Source organism: Rhincodon typus, chromosome 2, assembly GCF_021869965.1.
Source record: "Rhincodon typus isolate 14 chromosome 2, sRhiTyp1.1, whole genome shotgun sequence".
In the NCBI taxonomy this organism is placed as follows: Eukaryota; Metazoa; Chordata; class Chondrichthyes; order Orectolobiformes; family Rhincodontidae; genus Rhincodon; species Rhincodon typus.
The window spans coordinates 40,790,882-40,812,852 of NC_063333.1; the positions used below are offsets into that span (position 1 = coordinate 40,790,882).

At 40.9% G+C, this 21,971-nt stretch overlaps 1 protein-coding gene across 1 annotated transcript in view; it reads left to right on the plus strand.

Annotated features, from left to right (window-relative positions):
* LOC109916142 (LIM zinc-binding domain-containing Nebulette-like) overlaps positions 1–21,645 on the plus strand; it is a 266,201-nt gene extending 244,556 nt beyond the window's left edge. The window contains exons 6-7 of the mRNA XM_020515853.2: positions 13,338–13,462; positions 20,450–21,645. Of these exons, the coding sequence (XP_020371442.1) occupies positions 13,338–13,462; positions 20,450–20,626 (302 nt within the window). The 3' untranslated portion in view covers positions 20,627–21,645. The remainder of the gene's footprint in view (positions 1–13,337; positions 13,463–20,449) is intronic.
* The last annotated feature ends 326 nt before the right edge of the window (positions 21,646–21,971 follow it).

Here is a 21,971-nt window from a genome sequence, read left to right on the forward strand (position 1 = left end):
CAGTTCTCAGGGTAGCCACAGCCTAGTGATATTATCGCTGGACTGTTAATCCAGAGACCCAAATAACATTCTGGGGACTTGGGTTCGAATCCCGCCACAGCAGATGGTGGAATTTGAATTCAATAAAATATCTGGAATTAAGAATCTAATGATGACTGTGAATCCATTGCCGATTGTCGGAAAAACCCACCTGGTTCACTAATGTCCTTTAGGGAAGGAAATTGCTATCCTGACCTGGTCTGGCCTACATGTGACTCCATACCCACAGTAATGTGGATGACTCTGAACTGCCCTCTGGGCAATTAGGGATAGACAATAAATGCTACCTAGCCAGTGATGTCCTTATTCAATAAAGGAAAAAAAAAATTCTAGTTGTAGGAAGAGAATGCAAACTTTTAGCTGTTATAAAGTGAGGAATAACAACTACCACATCCAGCTTCAAAACCCCATTAACTGGTGACAGTTAAAACTCAAATCCTGGTTTTGTGGGAGCCTGACTCCACTCATTCAGGCTGCTTCTATTGTTCCAACTTATAAAAAAAAACCAAGGCCTGACAAGCTGTTTACTTTGTTGGCTTGGAACAGTCCAATCGTCACCGCTGTCTCAACCTCTCTTCATTTAAAAAAATCCAGGACAGAAGACACCTCTTAAAACCATAGTATCGTCACATAGTATATGCTTTTTGGTATGTAAGTAGTCCTGTTTGGTAGCTTCATTTTTAGGTACGCCTAGTGCTGCTCCTGGCATGCTCTCCTGTATTTGCCATTGAGCCAGGGTTGATCCCCTGGCTTGATGGTAATGGTTGAGTTGGGGACATGCCGGGCCATGAGGTTGCTGATTGTGTTGGTATATGATTCTGCAGCTGCTGATGGCCCAGAGCTCCTCACGCATGCTAAGTCTTCACAGGTCAGATTGAAATCTATCCCATTTAGCTCGCTGGAAGTGCCACACAACACGTTGGATGGGATCTTCCATGTGAAGGTACTCTAAAAATATGCAATTTCAGATAGATGTAAGTGTATATTATACGTATGTTACCAAAAGCTGTAGGACAGGTAGAGCAAATGTTTAATAAAACAACCAGGATAGTTGGCATTTTTTGATTGCTGCATAGAGTACAGGAGGAAAATGGTTATGCTGAGCTTGTATGAGACACTATTCAGGCCTTGTGGCAATGCTTCAAGCTTGTATACAATTTTGGGCACCACACTTCAAGAAAGATGTCACTGCATTGGAGTGAATATGGAAGGAGATTGAGATTGGTTCCAAGGATCAGAGACTTCGAGGGTAATGAAGATATTTTGGAGAAGTTGGGATGTTCCCCATGGTGAGGAGAAGGCTTAGAGGAGATTTGACAAAAGTTTCCCAAATCACAAGGGGGGCTGAACAAAGCAGTTGGGGAGAAATTGTTTCCTCCTCATAAAAGAATTGAGAATGAGAGGACACAGATATTACGAAACTTGCAAAAGCAACAAGTGCGATTTGAGCAAAAAGCTTTCATACAGTGAGTAGGTGGGGTCTGGAATTGTGGTGGAGGCATGTTCCGTTAAGGCATTCACAAAGACATTCAATGATTATTTCAGTATAAACAATTTGCAGACTTATAGGGAAAAGATGAGAGAATGGCGTTTAATCATAATACTCGTTTTGAGAACCAGTGCAGATACAATGGGCCATAGCAATACTGTAATTCTTTGATCAAATTGTCAATAAGAAAGAATACTTCAAAACTTTATGTAGGAAAAAAATGCTGCTAAGTTGAAGATAAAAAAACTTTGAAATGGAAAAAATGGTGAGAAAGGGGAATAATTGCCATCTGGTGTGCACATTTATATAAAGTGGGAATTGTGAAGATGAAAAAATGACATTATACCAGTTAGAATGTTCATAATCTTTACTTTTCCTCTTATTGTCAACATGAATTGGCAAAGCAAAAGGAAAGCGAAGAAACTATTATTTAAGTTGTTGTGACCCATCCATTTGCTTTAATTATGGCGAGTTTTTATGGTGGGACTGCTTTGACGGCAAGTGTCAAGGCAAAAAAATGTATTTTTATGTTCTGCAGTATTCTGTCGCATTTATTTCTTTGCTTAAGTATATAAGTCTCTCTCTTCCTCACTCCCTTCACCCCCTCCTTTCTCATGGATAGGAGTCAGCTTGCGTGCAGTAAGACTGAATTTCCTAATGGAGGAGGGATACAGGGGCTGGGTTTGTTTACGGGTCAAAAACCCCCACTGGTGGGAGATGTTCAGACGTTTGTGTGTGGAATGGATTTCCTGTCCACCTCGAGTCAGTGGGACAGAAACAGCGACTGGTCAGATGAAGTGAGGGACTCATTTAGACTCTTCCTGCAGCCATCATTGATGGTGACATCATCCTGAGAGATGTTTATTATTCCAGAGCCTTTCAATGGATCAGAGGGAAGTGCAATGTTCCAGGTGACTGCAGGCCTGGCACCTTGGGAAAGGTTGTTCCTTGCTTCATCAATAATGTGGAGGTGCTTGTGTTGGACTGGGTTGGACAGAATCAGAAATCACATGACACCAGGTTACAGTACAACAGATTTATTTGAAATCACAAGCGTTTGGGATGCTGACATACATTTCACCTGACAAAGGAGTAGCGCTCCAAAAGCTTGTGATTTCAAATGAACCTGTTCGACTATAACCTGGTGTCATGTGACTTCTGACTTGCTTCATTAATGCTGACCTGGATCTAATATTAGAGGCTGTGAAGTAGAAGTGTGGCAGGAGGAGGTCAGCTTGTCAAGCAGCACCTGTGTGTTTAGCATTAACACCCTTGACTGCCTTTTTCTCCTCCACTCACCTTCTCCTCCCTCAATGAGCAGGAATCCTCCAGGCCCTTGTTGTGCTCAAGGTCCATATCTCTCTGGCTAACAATGAATAGAGAGTGCTGTAGACTTCCACAGTGACTGAGACCCTTGCAGGAGACCCTTGGAGGTCACATGTGACTGGTCTGGGCTCTGGAATCGATTCTTCAGAGGTCTGTTTTCCTATTTAGCAAGTGACATTTGTTGTATCACCAATGTTTGGGATTCCTATTGCGGGTGCAGCAGCCATAATGCCCAGTCACAGAGTTTGGGAGTTGGAGCGAAGATCTTAAGCAGTGTGAACTGGCGAAGGATAAAGATTGCATGCTCAGCTGGCAGCAAAGTGAGCTCACACACGGAAGGATCTTAAATCTAATTGGATATTGAGGGGATGATGTTTCTCCTACGGATTTATCTTGCCTGCTCACTCAGTGCCTTGATGGCTATATACCTGCTATTGATGATGTCCTGTTTCTGCAGCAGTCCAACAGTGAATACAGAACCCACATGACCTCCCTGACAGGCCATGAATAAATGTAGGAACATGTCTGTCTCTAAATTAATGTGCTTTCCAGTTGTGGCAAAGAGGGCATCAGTGACCAGCGAGATGCAATGGTGTGTCATCATTTACAAGATGCCACTGAGGTGCACAACTGCTCTTTGGATGGAGTCAGAATTGAAGAAGTTGAGGATACCAAAACAAAATAGAGCAGATGTTAGAAATCTGAAATAAGAACAAAATGCTGGAAAAATTGAGTAGGTTGTACAGCATCTGTGGGGAGAGAAACAGTATAAGTTTCAGATTAATAATTTTTCATCAGAATGTTCCAGGTAAAAGGTTTCGCCCTAAAAACTTGATCTGAATTTTCCCATTGTTTTGGCAATATATTTTTTTGTGCAAGATTTATGGTACCTGGTCCACAATGTGGACTTTTCTCACACAATTGTCTGCTCTTCATCTCGTCAAATATGCAACTGACCTCTTCAGTGCTCATCTAGTGGAGTCAGGCAGTGGGAGAGGCAGAAATGCTTGCTGCTGGTGAAACTTTGTGACATTCATACCACTGTCTCCATATTTCAACCCCAGATTTACAGAGCATCAGATGCTGCAAGCCAGGAACTGTCCTTCACACAGAATGGTGTTCTAGCATTACATCCAAGAACATGGCCCAGAGAGACAAGCGAGCAAGGACCTGGGGATTCAGAGCAATGTGTGTACAGTCTCTAGTGGCCTGCACTTGGTGAAGCCATTGATTGTGGATCTCCTAGGCACAGAAGAAGAAATTAAAATGATGTATCCTGGAGAAAGTGGCATCAGTGACATCCCAGATATATCATGGTTTGGCAGAGGCCATGCTGATTTCCAATTACCCTGCAAAACAAGCCACTGGCATAAAAATTCAGAGAAGCTTAAACCTGACAGCTTCTGAGACAGGATGGCCAACCAGACCGTCTGAAAGTGAATCTTGTTCCAGCATATGTCACCATTTGGTGTTGTTGGTCTGAATACCTTTAATCTGTACCCATGCTGTATTCCCGTGTGTTGTATAATATTGGTCAGGTCTTTCTCCCTGGAGATCTTTATCTGCTATTTTCTCTGTCTCTGGAGGACGTGTGGCAGCTGTTGGAGGCTGCTGTTGTTCCTACTGGTGATAGTTTAATTGTTCTCTCCTTCATGTTAGCAGCATTGTCACAAGGACTGTAGTCATAGTGATGTCCTTGTCAGATGTGTGACCAGATAATCTGTGGGGAATACCAGAAAGAGAACATCATTTTGTGAATTGTACCCCTGAGCCCTCACATCAGTCACAGTGAAAGGTCATGTTAAACCACAGCACAATGTGCAATGGAGACAGCGCAAGTTCAATGTCATGCGTCGATAAGTAGCTCTGTCATATGCAACCTTCTCCAAATGTATGTTGCATAGCCAAAGTGTTTATACTTCTTCTTTGATGGAGTGGAATTCTGGCAGTAAATCACCATGATATTTCCCCCACCTTGGTTAACATCTAAATAGATCTGCTTATTTGATGTGACAAAGAAGCAATTAGTCAAACTATGTAGTTTCTAATGTTCATTCTTGCAAAAAGAATGACCTGCCCACAAAGTACAATTTGATAGCAGATGGGTAACATCACTATAATCAGTGGAGCAAGATTAATGCAAGTGCCCTTAGCAGGACCTCAAATTCAAATAGTTATACTTCATCCCTGAAGATGGAAAGAGTAAGATGAGAAGAAATAGGAACAGGAGTAGGCCATTTGGCCCCTCCAGCCTGCTCCTCCATTCAGTAGGATCATGACTGATCTAAACTTCCTCACCTACGCTTTATGCCCTTTCCCTATGATCCTTGATTCCCCTACTAGTCAAAAATCTATCTGTCTTAGCCTTAGATGTATACAAAGACTCTGCCCCACATCTCTCTGTGGCAAGGAGTTCCAAAGACACTCTATCCTCAGAGAAGAAATTCCTCCTCATGTCAGCCTTAAATTGACACCCCTTTATTCTGAGACTATGCCCTCTGGTCCAAGACTGTCCTATGGGGTAAAACATCCTCTCAGCATTTATTCTATCAAGCCTCTTAAGAATCCTATATGCTTCAATCAGATCATCTCTCATTCCTCTAAATTCCAGTGAGTCCCAACCTTTGCTCATAAGGCGATCCTTCCACACCAGGGATCATCCTAGTGGATCTTCTCCAAACTGCCTCCACAGAAACGAAATTTTGCCTTAAAAAAGGGACCAAAACTGCTCACAATACTCCACATGTGGTCTCACTAGCAGTTGCAGTAAGACTTCCCTATCCCACCTGTGTGCTAGCTTTCTGTGTTTCATGTACAAGTACCCCCAAGTCCCTTTGTAATGGAGCTTTCTTCAGTTTTCCTCTGTTTAAATAATTTGAATAATTCTGCTGTTTTGTTCACCCTTCCAAAATGAACAACTTCACATTTCCCCACATTATATTCCATTTGCCAAGTTTTTGCCCATTCCTTAACCTATCAATATCTCTCTGTAAACTGTTTGTATCCCAATAACAACTTGCCTTTCCATTTTTTTGCCATCTGTAAATTTGACTACAGTTCATTCACTTCCTTCTTCCAAATCATGAATATGTAACATAAACATTTGCAGCCCCAGCACTGATCCCTGTGGAACCTCACTGGTTACTGGTAGACAACCTGAAAAAGAACCCCTTATCCCCACGAGCCACTTCTCTATCCATGCCAAGGTCCTACCTCCAACACCGTGGACTCTTATCGTTTGACTTTTGTGAGGTACCTTGCTGAAAATGCCTCCTGGAAGTCCAAACACAACACATCTACTAGTTCTCCTCTATCCACTCTGGCTGAAACTTCTTCAAATAAACTAGTCAGACATCATTTTCCTTTCATGAAGCCATGCTGACTCTGCTTTATCATGATGATGATTTTCCAAATGTTCTGCCGTTAATTTTCTCTATCTACTCTATTTTACAAATTCAGTAGGTCCAGCCTACAATTTTGAATGATCTGCTTTTCCGTACAGTTTGATTAGTCATTTGATGGGATAGAACTTGATTATTGCTCTAAAAAGGACTCATTTTGTCAAAGGTTTCTATCTTGCACTCAGCAAGCAAATTGCAAGAATATCAATGTAAAGGACACTTTATACTATAATGAGAGGTAAGGACTAATTGGTTATCAAGTAGACTCTGGTAGGGGCATTACCATGGTGAATGCACTAGTTAGATGCTAACTGACAGTAGCAAAACTAAAACTAAACCAGACTCTCATTGGTCAAAGTGTTACCCTGAGGAGGCAGTACCGTACCACTCAGGTTCACGTCCTTACGAGAAACTCATTGGCTATGCCAGAAGCGCAGATTCATTCCCCATCCTTCAAGTTCCTTTTTATGTTGTTGCCCCTGTGTCTGCAATGGCCTTCCAGCCTCCCCTCATTGCTGTTCATTTTGTTTATATAACTATTTCCCAATTTACAACCAAAGCCCAGGACTTTTCGAATTGCCATGACTTTGTTGACTGTGTATTCTCACCCTGTTGAGGCCAAAGTGTTTGTCACTTGTGAAAACTCTTCCTTTCTCAGCTCACTGTCCCCTCCTGTTCTCTATTAGATCCCACCCTTCAACCTTGAATTGTTCCCTTCCACTGTAATCATTCCCTCAGCAACAGAGTCTAATGAAGCCCAACCCTAAACTTTAGCTTCCCACTTTCTACAAGACACTACAGACTGTTAATGACCAAAGCCCCAGAACTGACCAGGCAAACCACCTCCTCACCCAACCCACCCACTCCCACTTCCCTGACTGACTTTGCAGGACAGCAGCTAGCACCTAGATTCATATCTCCATGCATCCTGCCTGATGCACCTGTAATCCCGGAATGACTGTGCTTGACCTGGAAGCAGGAAGAGTTAATCGTTTTAGAGGGTGAGGTGGGTGAGAGCCATAGATTGGATATGATGGCTGTATTAGCGAGAGTTGTTTTGCATGTGTCGTGGTGAGAGGTATGTGCAGTAGCAGAGTTAAAGTGAGTACTACTGCTCTCCTTTCCACTCCCCCGGTCTATCAGCACCTCCAGCGTTCTTTTCAGCCAACCAAGGAGCCAATTTTCTAAGCCAAGTCCTCTGGATAGTGCAGGAATACCACAGTGTGAAGGTTAGAATACAGCATATAACATTCTGTGAAGCCAGGTTTCAAATACAGTGCCAATGGTGTAAACAGCGTCAAGTCATGGCAGTGGTGAGCATGTCCACCTCTCCTGTAACATGCATTTACAAGATGGATGCCAAAGTGGCCAGTTGTATAATTGATGAGATGAGGAGTGAAAAATTGCTCGGACAAAATTAACATGGGCCATTGTGGATCTGGCACCATGAATCTCTGTCAAAAAGAAACGTTTTGTCAAAAAGTGGGAAAATTCAGCCCACCATTTTTATACATTAATATTCTGCCCTAAACATGCATTACTGTTTTCTTCATGTTCAGCTTTCACAGTCAAATGCAAAGTGATGACCGTGACCTTACAGAAATATATGAGAATTTACTGAACTCTGTGACATGTATCTCACTACAGCGAAAGTTAATTTCAGTCTAGCACCAGCCACAGGGGATCTCCAATTGCCAATAATAGAAATGTCAGCAGCCTATTATATTGAATAATTCTCACAGATGGCTGACTATTTTTCTTGTTCTATTCATTCTACAGAGAGTAAAATAAACTTTATGTCATAGTTCAGTTTTTAACCTTAATTTCATTCTGACAGGAGCAAACTCATTTTTAAAATAATTTAAAAATCTACATTTTTTATTATGGCATTAAAAGCTCCGTTATTCAGAGAATATGTTACACTGTCAAGGGTTTTTACAGCAAGTCCAAGAGTGTAATGAATGGAATCTCTCACAAAGCCAAGTGATTTCTTGGATTTTCAGCTGCGAGGAATTGAATGCCTCTGGATTTCTGCTTTTAACTGAGCGTGTGACAGGTTGTTGTCAGTTCAGAGCAATGGTCGCAAGCACTAATGTTTTTGCCATCATTGCAACTGCAAAGTCTGGACAAATTGCAAATATTTGACTGTCAGGGAGATCAAGTTCAGTAGCTCCAACTTACAATTTTGAATTATCTGTTTTTCCATACAGTTTGGTCATGTAGAACTTGAGTATTGCTGTAAAAAGGACACATTTTGTCAAAGGTTTTTGTCTTGCGCTCAGCAAGAAAGTTGCAAGAATATCAAGGTAAAAGGGGCGGACATTTCATACCATAATGAGAGGTGAGGGCTGATTGGTGGACTCTGATAGAGGCATTTCCATGGTGAATGCTCTAGTTAGATGTTAACTGACATTTCATAGCAAAGTTAAAACTAAACCAGACTCTGATTGGTCAAGGCGTTACCTTGAGGAGGCAGTACCCTGTCACTCATGTTGCAACTGCATAGTTGTTCCTCAAATTTCTGAGATACCATTAACAGGACGCTGCTGTCAAGCCAAAAAGATAAATGATGCCAATGTATCATGTTGAATAGTACAGTAAACTTGTTGGGCCATGTGATCTGCTCCTGTCCCCATTTCTTATGTTCTTATGAATGTTCAGCTATAAAACTCAAACGCAGAAGTCAGCTAAAGCCCTGAACAAACTGTGTAAGACCACAAGATATAGGAACAGAATTAAACCATCAAGCCTGCTCCACCATTCGATCATGGCTGATATGTTTCTCAACACCATTCTCCTATATCTACCTGTAACCTTTGATTCCCTTACCAGTCAAGAACCTATCTCTCTCTGTCTGAAATACATTCAATGACTTGGCATTCACAGCCTTCTGCAGCGATGAGTACCATAGATTAACCACCCCCTGGCTGAAGAAATTCTTCCTTATCTCGGTTCTAAAGGGTTGTCCCTTCACTCTAAGGCTATGCTGTTGGGTCATAGGTCTCTCCTATTAGTGGAAGCAACTTCTTCACGTCCACTCTATCCAGGCCTCTCAAAATTCTTTGAGTACAGACCCAGGGTGCTCAATCATTTCCTCGTATGACAAGCCCTTCACCCTAAGATCCTTCTTGTAAGCCTCCTCTGGACCTCCTCTAATGCCAGCACATGCTCCCCTAGATACAGGGCCCAAAACTGCTCTCAATATTCCAAATGCGGTCTTACCATGATATTATAAAGCTTCAGCAGTGCGTTACTTGTATTCTAGCCATTGTGCACTGAACAGATTGTACTTTGAATACCATGGCCCATTGTGATTGCTGAAATAAAAGGAAGGCACTAAAAGAAGTGCAGTGAAAACATGCAAGATTGATTGATCACTATTGTCAGATGGCTAGATCTTAACAAAGTACTGGATGCATATGAGCTTTTCCACCAAGAAGGAAAATATTTGAGGTGATTTTATACAGCTTTACAAAATTATTATGGAAATGCAAAAGTAAACTAGAATGAGACAAGTTAAATTGGGAACAAACTCAAATTTCTGGAAAAACTCAGCATGTCTGGTCACATCTGTGGAGATAAAGCAGAGCTAATATTTCAGGTCCAGTGACTCTTCTTCAGAACTGGTTGTAGCTAGGAAAATATTGGTATATATGCTAAATAAGAGATTGGAAGAAGAGGAAACAATAGGTGGCGATGGAGCTCAAAGAGAAAAACACAGTTGGGTAGGTAAAGGAATGGGTAAAGGTCAACCTGGGAGAATGAATAACTGCTAATAGGGACCATCAGTGGCTGACAATGGGTTGTTTATGGTAGCAGCCCATGTGGTGACAAGGCCTGGTGTGTGGGGATTCTGATAAGGACATGGGGGAAGGTGTTCAGCCCCTAAAAATATTGAACTTGATATTGAGTCCAGAGTTTGCAGGGCTCCCAAGCGGAAAATGAGGTGCTGCTTTTCCAGCTTGCGCTGAGCTTTGGTGGAGCACTGCAGCAAGGCTGAGACAGAGATGTTGGCCAGGGAACATGGTGGTGTGTTGAAGTGGCGGGCAACTGGAAGCTCAAGGTCATTTTGCAGACAGAACAGGTGTTCTGCAAAACAGTCACCCAGTGTGCGTTTTGTTTCCCCAATGCAGAGGAGACTACATTTTGAGCAGCACTGGGCTTCCACAAACACTGCCAGATCTGCTGAATTTTTCCAGCAATTTCTGTTTGTGTTTCTGACTTCCAGAATCCACAGTTCTTTGATCTTTTTGGGAACAAACTGTTTACCTTGAGGCAGAGGTTGTGAAGAGGCATGTAATTGGTGGAAAGGGTATAGACTTCTTAGAGATGGTCAAAATGAGCATTTCGGTCTGAATTGGGGAAAGTTGCAGCTTATAAAAGAGTGGATAACAAACAATCCGACAATGGCTAATGTGAAAGTGTTATCTTTTTCAGGGGCTGGTGCAGAATGAGTTGAACGTTATTATGGAGTTGAGGTTTGTGAGGGATACAAAGAAGTCGTCTGATATGGCTTCTTCAGAGATTGGGGAGTAGACACACCACAGATAATAGAGAATTCTGATCTCTCTTAGCTTATAATTATAACTAAGAGTTTTTAATCTACCAGAGAGAATAGTTGAGGCCGATGTCAAGGGAATGTAAGATAAATATGAGGCCAAAACAGTCGAAGGTTATGCCAATGAGGCTAGTGACTGAATAGTTTCTGTGTTGTAATTTCCACATAATATTTCTCCTTTTGGAGATTGTGATGACACTTTACATTATTTTGGCCTGAGGACAATATTGATCAATACAGTTCTCCTGATCACTTAACTTTGGGAGAATTTCGGAGGGATGGTAGACAATATAATTTTTAAAGAAGACAGATGAACATATAAATGTCCAATAAGGTTGTCTCTGATCTGATAGCTCCAAATTTCTGCTTACCCATGAAAATCTTTCACTCCCTTGTTTATCATGAATCTATTTATATCTACCTCAAACATATTCAAAGACTTTGCTTCCCTCACTTTCTCAGGAACAGAGTTCCAAAGTCTCTCAAGCTTCTATAAGAATAAAATCTCCTCATCTCTGTCTTACATAGGTGACCCCATTTTTAGATTCTCCCACAAAAGCAAATATTAGAAACGTAGAAAATAGGAGCAGGAGTAAGCCAATCAACCCTTTGAGCTTTCTCCATCATTCATTATGATCATGGCTGATCATCCAACTCAATAGCCTGTTCCTGCTTTTCCCCATATCCTTTGATCCCTTTAGCCCCAAGTGCTATACATAACTCCTTTTGAAATCATGCATTTTGGCCTTGACTGCTTTCTGTGGTAGCAAATTCCACAGGCCCACCACACTCTGGGTGAAGAGATTTCTCCTAATCTCAGTTCTAAATGGTTTACCTCATGTCCTTAGATTATAATGTCTGGTTCTGTACTCCCCTGCCATTGAGACCATCCTTTTTACATCTTAAGAAAACTAATGGATATTATCATTTATTGCAAAGGTAATTCAATACAACAGTAGGTAGGTCATGTTTCAGTTATACAGGATAATGGTGAGATCACATCCGGAGCACTATGTTCTGTACCGGTCTCCTTATTTAAAGAAGGATGTAAATGCATTGGAAGGTTTACTGGACTAATACTTGGGAATACAGTGTGGAGCTGGAGGAACACAGCAGGCCAGGCAGCAGAAAATCTGAAGAAGGGTCCCGACCCGAAACGTCAACTTTCCTGCTCCTCTGATGCTGCCTGACCTGCTGTGTTCCTCCAGCTCCACCCTGTGTTATCTCTGACACCAGCATCGGCAGTTCTTACTATCTCTGAATACTTGGGAATAGGTGTATTTTCTTATCAGGAAAAGTTTAAAAAGTCCAGACTTGTATTCTTTGGAATTTAGTAGGGTAAAAAAAAAAGTGTTATTGAAGCATAAGGTCCTGATGATCTTGACAGGTTGGAGGTGGATAAGAAATGATTGATAAACCTACTGGAATTCTTTAAGGATGTAACCAGTAGCATTGAAGAAGGAAAGCCATTGGTTGTGATTTATTTGAACTTGCAGAAGGGTTTTGAAAATGTTCTACATAAGACATCAACATGTATAAACTGTCAAAATTAGACACATGAAGGGGCAAATGGATTTGTTCTTCTGAAAGAATGATTGGGAAAGCATCTCAATATTGTACATCCTGAGCAAAGCATGAGCAACATGTTCCAGACAGAATGAAAGACTTGAGTTCATTCAGGAAGCAATAAGTGTGATGTGTCAAATTCCTTTTACATTCTGGACCTCATCTGACAGTAAGTAAAAGCTACTTGGATGCACTGAGATAGAAATGGGTTTGTATTTTACCCATGCTTTCTGTGTAAATGAAGTGCTCACACCTAATCCATTTTGGCAGCATAGTGCCATATTAGTTCCTACTGATTTTAGGCACATCTAGGAATTCCATGAAAGAAACATTGGATCAATATAAATATGCATCAAAGCGAACTGCACCTGTTTGTGAATGAATGTAAGAAAGGCTGTATTATCTTAAATCTGGAGTACTGAAACTTTGCTAGCATGCTTGGGAATTTATTTTACTGCTGAACAATTGTGATGTACCTTAACCTTCCAGTCCATGTAGAGTAACTCATACTTGGGCATCAAAAGCAATTTCTGGTTTTGATGTGGCTATTCCAGAATGAGCGAGGTTCCTGCCAGAAAGTTTCAGTGATTAATATAAATAGATGTGCTGGGAATTAGAAGGAAATGTTGAGAAGCTAGCAAAGCCCCCAAAGTTAATTTTTTTTCCCCAAAATGTCCTTAATGGGGGCCTGATGAACAGGATGAAAATCTGGGCATTTGGCTTATTTCCTCCCTATGCCTAGTCAGAATTTCAGGTCCTTGATATGGATCAAAATTGCTCTCAAGGTTTTAGTTCAATTTAATTTATTCTAAGAGCTAACTGGCGTTTTGAGTAGGGCCTTTGAATTTTACAATATGTGTGGATACATGCACAAACTAAGTTAAATAAAATGTAGCAGTTGTAATGTTTTAGTTTAGATCTTGACATTTGACATTTGTTTTTTTTTATTATCAATTAGCTGCTGTGCTTCCTGGAGCTTACCAACAAATGCATTCCCCTCATTCTACTGGATATGGCTACATGCATCAGTCCAGCATTGGTTCTATGAGGCCACAGCAATCTCTTCCTCATGCCGTTAATATGGTGAGTAGATCATAGTGTCTCCACTGACTAATGAGTCATAAGGACACAAAACAGGCCACTTGGCCCAATGAGCCCATACTGTGGGTTTTCTTTTACACTGTATTTATCATTACCTTCATTCGTTCCTTTTTTTGGTAAAAAGTTTATGTTTCAACAACTGGCTGAAATAAAACAAAGAACTGCGGCTACTGGAGATCTGAAACAGTCAAAAACAGAAATTGCTGGAGAAACTCAGCAGATCTGGCAGCATCTGGAGCATGAAAACACAGTTAATGTTTCGACTTCAATGACTTCTTCAGAACCTTCTTTTTGTCAAAGGGGAGCAAGATTGTAAACATGTCTATATACTCACGGCAGTGTCAGAACAAATTACAAGTGTGGTAGGTCATTAATCTTGGCTGGTTGGAATTCTGTTTTTATGCTAAGAAGGAAATGGCCAATTTCTCAAAGTTTCAGTGAACAAAAAAAGAGAAAGAGAGTGGATGGTTAATGGAATATCTATGTCGCTAAAGTGCTCCCTCTCTTTAGGGACAAAGTGATATAAATTATATTTAAAATTATTGATTTTGGAAAATGACTACAACACATTACATTGTAACCCTGCAATGAAATGACATCTGATCTTTGAAATTATTTTAATGCTTACAAATCCCAACAGTAACCTATTATGACCTAATGTATCATGACATAAATTGAATATTGTTATGATAATAAGTTATGTTAAGAATTCAAAGCAAATGCTGAATTTTATAATATTTTAAATAAATATAATAGCACCATTATTATGCTGCTTTTGGTTTATGGAATAGTGCACTGTTACTCACAACTAGTTATTGCAGTATCTCCTAAAACTTGTGTTGACTTGCCTGTCCACCCTGCACTCACCCTACTCTTAAGAAGATTCCCGGGTCATTAATTTATGTCAATTTTATGCTGAAGCATCACTGCACATAAATTTCCTTGATCATGTAAATCCGCTCCAAGATCTGTCAGTCAAGACCTTCCTTCACTTACTCCCATACCCCAACCCCCATCATGTGTGTGTTTTCTATATATATAAATAATGCACTGGCATAGAATCACACTTGGAGACAAAATAATCTGAAGCGACTTGATATCAGTATAACTGGTGAAGCAGTTTATTTCTTAGGTCTGAAACTTCATATTTTTCTCAAGGAAGAAACACTTTTATGACTATTGATGCTTTCATGTTCAATAATATTATTACAGCTGCAAATAACCTATCATAAAATAGAAAAACATAACAATATCTAAATTATGTCATAACAGGTTACTGTTGAGATTTCCAAGCAATAAACTAATTTCAAAGATCAGATGTCATTTTATTACAGGATTACAATGTAATTGTTGTCTTTTAGTCATTTTCTAAAATCAATAATTTTAAATATGATGTATATCACTTGGTGTCTGAACAGAGGGAGCACTTTTACTTGCCTATTTTGTGAAGAAAACTAATTGACCATCTCCAACAAGAGAGAATATAACCATTGCCTCTTGACGTTCAATGCTGTTACCATCACTGAATCCCCCACGATCAATATCCTGGGGATCACTATTGACAAAAAAAAAACAGAATTGGACTTGCCATTCCAACACTGTGGCTACAAGAGCAGGTCAGAGGCTGGGAACCCTGCAGTGAGTAACTCACCTCCTGACTCCCCAAAGCCTGTCCGCTATCTACCATGCTTATGTTCAGAATTTTGTAGAATACTCCCCACTTACCTGAATGTGTGTCGCTTCAATAATGTTCAAGAAGCTTGACACCATCAGGAACAATGCAGCCCATTTGATTGGCATCATATCCACATCCATTCCCTCCATCACTGATGCTCAGTAGCAGCAACATGTACCATCTACAAAATGCAGTGCAGAAATTCTTCAGGACTCCATAAACAGCACTTTCCAAAACGATAGCCACTGCCAGCTAGAAGGACAAGGGCAGCAGATATGTTGGAACACAGTCACCTACAAATCCACTTCCAAAGCTACTCACCATGCTGACTTGGAAATATATTGCCATTCCTTCAGCATCACTGGGTCAGAATCCTGGAATTCCTTCCCTAACAGGTCTGTGGGTTACACTTAGGAAAAGGACTGCAACTCACCACCACCTTTAAAAGGACAATTTGGGAGGGAAAATAAATGCTGGCCCAGTTAGCGATGCCCATATTCCATGAATGAATAAAAATACATTTTAAAAATTAATAAAAAAGCATGAATTTCAGCAATGGGTAATTTCCAGAAACAGGCTGAATTTTCCTAGCCCGTTGATGATGGATGAACTGGCAAGATAGTTGGGAAGTTAGGTCAAGAATGGAAAACTGAGATTTTAATGTTGAGAAAAAAGATCCAATTTTCCAAATAATGTTTCAGTGGCAAGATGAGAGTCTCGTTTGTGAATGGCGAAGGGCCTATTGCATTTATTAACACCCCATTATTACCTAATCAAGCCTTATTTAATGTGAATGTTGCTATTTTCCCAAGCAGTGGAGAAAAACTACACTGTGTCAATTCCAGATATGAAAATTCGAATGGCTCAGCAGTGGCTGAAGTTCACAGCATCTTCTCTGGGTCTCCACATTGCAGTCTCAGGCCATATTCCAGGAGCAGCTGCTGTCTGCCTCCTCCATCCATAGAAGTTGACATTGGATATGCACCAACTTCACCAATTCATCATTGTGACACCCCATACTTGCTTAGAATACAGTTCACCTCTTCACGACTGCACTCTGGAGATCACCAGCACCTTTTGTTGTGAACTTGCTGCCAGGCTGAATTGCACATAGTGGCATCTACACATCTCATGAAGTGAAATTGCTTTCTTTGTGCTTGTTTACTTTAAACCTCCTGGATGCCCACAGCAGTTGGGCATTGCCTTGCCTTTTTGTGCATTGCTATCTCATTCAGAACTTAAAGGCTGAACGTATTTTTGTGTTCTCTGGTCTTTTAGTGCATTGGGCCATGTCAGTGTCCCACCTGCACCATGTGGCAGCAGCTTACCCAGCAAACACACTGATTGTGCTTCAACCAAATGGCCATGATGTCTCAAGATCTAAAAGGATTCACCCTGAGTCAAGTCTAGAGGAATTTCATCAGTCAGGAGATCTCACCACCGTCGGGAGAGGACATTGTCTGATCTCAGCCATAGTCAGGGTCATGGGATCTCTCCTGTTACAGTCTGGGAAGTGGACCACTCTCAGTGCAACAAACCTGGTTGATTCACAGTAAGTCAGTTGGGGAGCTGACCAGATATCAGATGTAGCCTTACCCTCCTAGGCTTGAACATTCACTGGATTAGGGGTCACAGGCAGCTTGGAAGTGAAGGGACTGAGCACCTCTAGTATGTCTCAAGAGGTGTCTTCTTTGGTGGGGGGAAGGGGGGGTGGTTGCATGGGAGGGCTGTATGTGGATTGCCTACATCTGGGTGTCTACTATCATTGCCTTGTTGCCTTGTGAGGAAACGGGGCACCTGGAATGGGGTCATGGTCCCTCATTCCCTGTGGCCTTGCTGTTGGTGCTGAGCACCAATGATTGCCATGGTGGAGTGCAGGTCTTTGTGCATGGAAACATAGGAGCAGGAGGAGGCCATTTGGCCCCTTGAGCCTGCTCCACCATTCATTGTGATCATGACTGATCATCCAACTCAATAACCTGTTCATACTTTCCCTTCATATCATTTGATCCCTTTTATTCTAATTGCTGTATCTAACTCCTTGAAATCATACAAATTTTGGCCTCAACTGTTTTCTATGGCAGAGAATCCCACAGGCTCACCACTCTCTGACTGTAGAGATTTCTCCTCATCTCTGTTCTAAATGGCTTACCCTGTATACTTATACTGTAACACTTTGTTCTGGACTCTCTTGCCATCAGGAACGTCCTTCCTGCATCTAATCTTGTCAGAATTTCATAGGTTTCTATGAGATCCTCCCTTGTTCTTCTGAACTCCAGCGAATAGAATCCTAACTGATTCAGCCTCTCCTCATACATCAGTCTTGCCATCCAGGTCTCTCCCTGCCATACAATCATCCACCTCTATCCTACACCCCCTGTCTTCACCATGTATACCACCTTTTCCTAGCTACTATCAATTCTGATGAACAGTCACTGGACTCAAATGTTAACATTGCTTTCTCTCCACAGATCTGCCAGACTTCCTAAGTTTCTCCAGCAATTTCTGTTTTTGTTACCATTTTCCTTCTTGATTGCCTGCTGAGCCTGCATTCTTACCTTCAGTGACTGGTTTACGAGGACTCCCGGGTCTCATTGCGCATTCTCATTTCTACCAAAGTGGATAACCTCATATTTAACCACATTAAACTGCATCTGCCATGAATTTGCCCACTCGTTCAGCATGTCCAAATCATACTGAAGCATCTCTGCATCCTCCTCACAGTTCGCCCTCCAACCCAGCTTTGTGCCATCTGCATTTCTGACAGACCAACCTGTCAATGGATCCAGCCAGATGAACAAATGCTAGAGGCAGCACAGTAAAAACAGCGTTGGCGAACTCTACCAGCATCCAGTTTCCCGAGTGTCTCTGACAAACTTGCTGTCCCTGTCTAAACTTGTGTAATTTGACAGTTATCAGTGGCCGATGGCATGGGATCCCCATCTTGCTTTGGGCTGAGCAGGGCATGGTCTCTATCAGGCCTAGGAATGTTTTATCCTCTGCCAGCTGTGGAGATGTGCCATTGATGTGTTCACTAAAATGTGCTCCCAACTCTAATCTAGATAAAGTACCCACCAAGGTGTCAGTATCTGAGCTAGTAGAGGGTACGAGAAACAGCCTTTTCTGTGTATTCTCTGGGTGCCTGTGACTTCTTCCTCTGGGGTGGTGGAGGAGATGATGTCCAGAGAGGCTGGTTTCTTCAGGGTGGTGCTGTATAGATGTCACTTGTGCCCTGCAGAAGACTAGAGAGAGGAGTTATGAAATTAACACTTGTTTATCACTTATTTGCTGAGACATGGCGGCCTCAGTAGCACAATGTTAGCAATGCTGTTCCTCTCTCACTAAGTCAAGGACTCGCTTCTCATAGGGGTTGACCAGAAGCATACCGGGCACCCCGCTACTCCAGTCGTACCCTATCTGCCCTCTAGTGGGCCATTTACTCCTCGAATTAGACAACAGTGAGGGATTGAGTGAGATGTAAGTGACTGGTACTGCTGGTGTAGGTGGAGAAGTGGTGATAGAGTCTTGAGTGAATGAGCACGAAGCACAGAAGACATGTATGTTAGTAGTCTGGGAAGGATGAGGTTGTTGAAAGTGACTGACCATGAGGGAGTGGTAGACCATGAGCTTTGGTGGGAGGTGTGTGCGGTAGCAGAGTGAGAGTGAGAGTGAGGCTGAGGTGACAGGGAGAAGATGGTGGCACTTGCCCTTGTGAAATGCAGCAAGTCATCAACCTTCTTGCAGCCTTAAAAACCAAAAGAACTGCGGATGCTGTAAATCGGGAACCTAGTTCTGAGGAAGAGTCATTGGACCTGAAATATTAACTCTGATTTTTTTCTACATGGATGCTGCCAGACCTGCTGAGCTTTTCCAGCAAGTTCTGTTTTTATTCTTGCAGCCTTGTTGGATACCACATTGACCCGGGTCAGACCAGGCTGCAGGGTCTGGGGCCAAGTTCGCCTCGGATGGTCCTGAGAAAAAAGAATGGTTCTTCTCTTCACCATCACATATACCAGGACCTCCATGTCCCTTTCAGCAAAAGTGGGATGTCATCTTGTGTCTATCAATGATCTCTGGGGCAATTCTTAATGCACTGCAACTGTGGGAGGCAGTTCCTGTTGCTCACAGCATTTGGATTGGTGCATCATTGAGATGTTGACATGGAGCTAGTGGTAGGAATCCTCCCAGAAGCAGTGAGCACTTTAGCTGCTGCTGAGTGTAAGATATTGTCCGAGCAGTGCTGTCTGTGGAGGTGGGGTGTATAGTTAATGAAGTGTGCACTGTAAAATTGTGTGAGAAAACACTCCAGAGCTGACAAAGGAAAACTGTCTTTAAAATTACCTGAAATTGACACATAGCCAAGTTCTAGGAAAGTACAGCCTATTGTTTTGCTGTGTTCTACCGTATATATTTAGATTGTGTGGTCTCCGTTTTTATTTCTTATGTGTAATAAACTCCTGTTGTACAAGATAGTCTGCATCCTCTTGTGAATATATCTACATGACTAACCAATGTGTTAGCTAACTAAACAAAACAAAATACATGATCTGGCATCTTGACTTGTTCAGTAGTACCATCAGCTAGCTTCAAAACCTCAATGACTTACAACTGGGATGGAACTGTAATTGTTCAAAACCTCCGCGTGATTTACAACTGGGATGGAATTGTAATTGTTTTCTTCAGATAATTCAGATAGTTTTGCTGAGCTTTTTTTAGTTGTTAGAGCTAATAATGATTAACAGAATTTTTGAAAAAATATGAATCATTTCATTTTTCCTGTATTTGATTTTACTTAACTCATGTTATTCTCTGCATAATGAAATACGAACACAATGATACGTTATAATTGGAATTATGTCCTGTTCTTAGCTATGTGAATAAATGTAGAAATATTCATTTTATGTCTAGATTTCCTATATAAGTACTATCTGTGGGTTTTCTATATAAATTTACACTTTACACTTAATCACACTGTTGTAAGAAATAGAGCAATGCTTTCGAGACCTTTTGCAAAATATGAAGAAATAAATGCCTTCACTAGTCATTGTTCAATTTACTGATTCTAAGTCCAGCTGCTGCTCTACACCACTTTACAAAATTTGATTTGGGAAAGTTTATATTCATCATTATTTCCATCATCGAGACTTTGAAACTCCTTCATGTCACCTTGAACCATTAAAGTGGCCTGTTGCTTTAACATTTTTTTTGCCTGAAGTTTAATTGTTGGCTATATTTAGAAAGGAAGTCTGCATGGGGAAAATTGTTGTAATAATGAAATGCCTTTTCATTCACAGAGGACATTCCGAGCAATGTATGATTACACTGCAGCTGACGAGGATGAAGTTTCCTTCAAGGATGGTGATTACATCATCAATGTACAAGCAATTGATGAAGGCTGGATGTACGGCACTGTCCAGAGAACTGGAAAAACTGGAATGCTTCCAGCAAACTATGTTGAACCCCTTCACTGAATCCAGTTTCTCACCATTCGTGCTTAATCCTTTATTTTTATTACACTAAACGGTAATTACAATGTCAAGAGAGAGAAATGAAACTGTTAAGTATATTAAAATCCTATTTACTATCTAAGTAGCTTTTCATTATTGTATTACTGATGTATTCTTAGGACTTCCTAAGGGACTGTTCTTCCGAACTGACCAATCTTAGCATTCAGTAGGAAGGCAATATAATAGACCAAGGTTTCCTGCAGTCAGTGAGGCTTCTAATAATGTTGACATATCAACATTGATTGTGCTAGTCTTTAACAGTGAAACAGAAACTTTGTCAGCTGTTGGATTTGTGTTACAATTTATGATCAGCTCTGATCATTTGCTGTATCACAAATGTGATAGAGTCAATTGCTGTATGCAATTTTGCTTAGTTTGCTTCTAAAGTATTTGCAGATTTCTGTTTTTGCAGTGTTTTAAGTTCAAGATACTTGACCTGGAGGTAATGTGTGTTACAACTGAATGTGGGTTAATATTGGAGAGATTTAATACTAACTAGTACACATTTGTATTTTGCCTGTGAGATGCACAAGATTACTAATGTCAGCTGTATAACTTGAAGTATTTCCTTAGTGGAACTTTGTCTTTCTTCCTATGCACTGTGGATATTTCAAGCACTTTCTTAACACTGAGATGAATTGTCCCTGTACAGGTTGCTCTGTGATGTTTTATTCCAGAAGAAATTATTGCCTTTTTAACTTCGGCGTAATTTGCATTATTAGAAACTAAAGTCTAATATACAAGTGTCATCTGGTTTGGTTCAGTTTGTTTTGTTTTGCTTTGCTTTGCTTGATTTATTATCGGTTATGCATGCTTTGTCTACAATGTTCATTAGCCAATAAAGACAGTTTATTGAATTGGTTATAAGGTAACTCTCATTAACTTTTATCCGGGTGAACGAACAATTCTGTACAACTGGCACAACAATGCAGTGACTAGTGCCATAAAGGGTTAAATAAAGAAACTGAAGTATGTTCTTTTGACTGGTGGTCAATACTTATTTCAAAGCAAGAAAGCTATTGCATTTTACATGGAATGAAACGAAAAGTCTTGGAGAAACTCAGCAGGTTCGACAGTATCTGTGGATACTGAGTACATGGGTACTGAGCAGGCATTTTTGTGCAGATATCTATTGTGTAAAATGTTGAACTGTTAGCTGTTGCTAATTAATAAAAGTTTGAGTGAGAAATCAGAAATTTATAGATCTGCTTGTCTAACATCTGGTGTGAGGAAGTTATTGAAATCTACAATTAAGGAGTGTGAGCACTCAGATTTGAGCTGATTTGAGAGAGCATTTTCGAAGTATAGC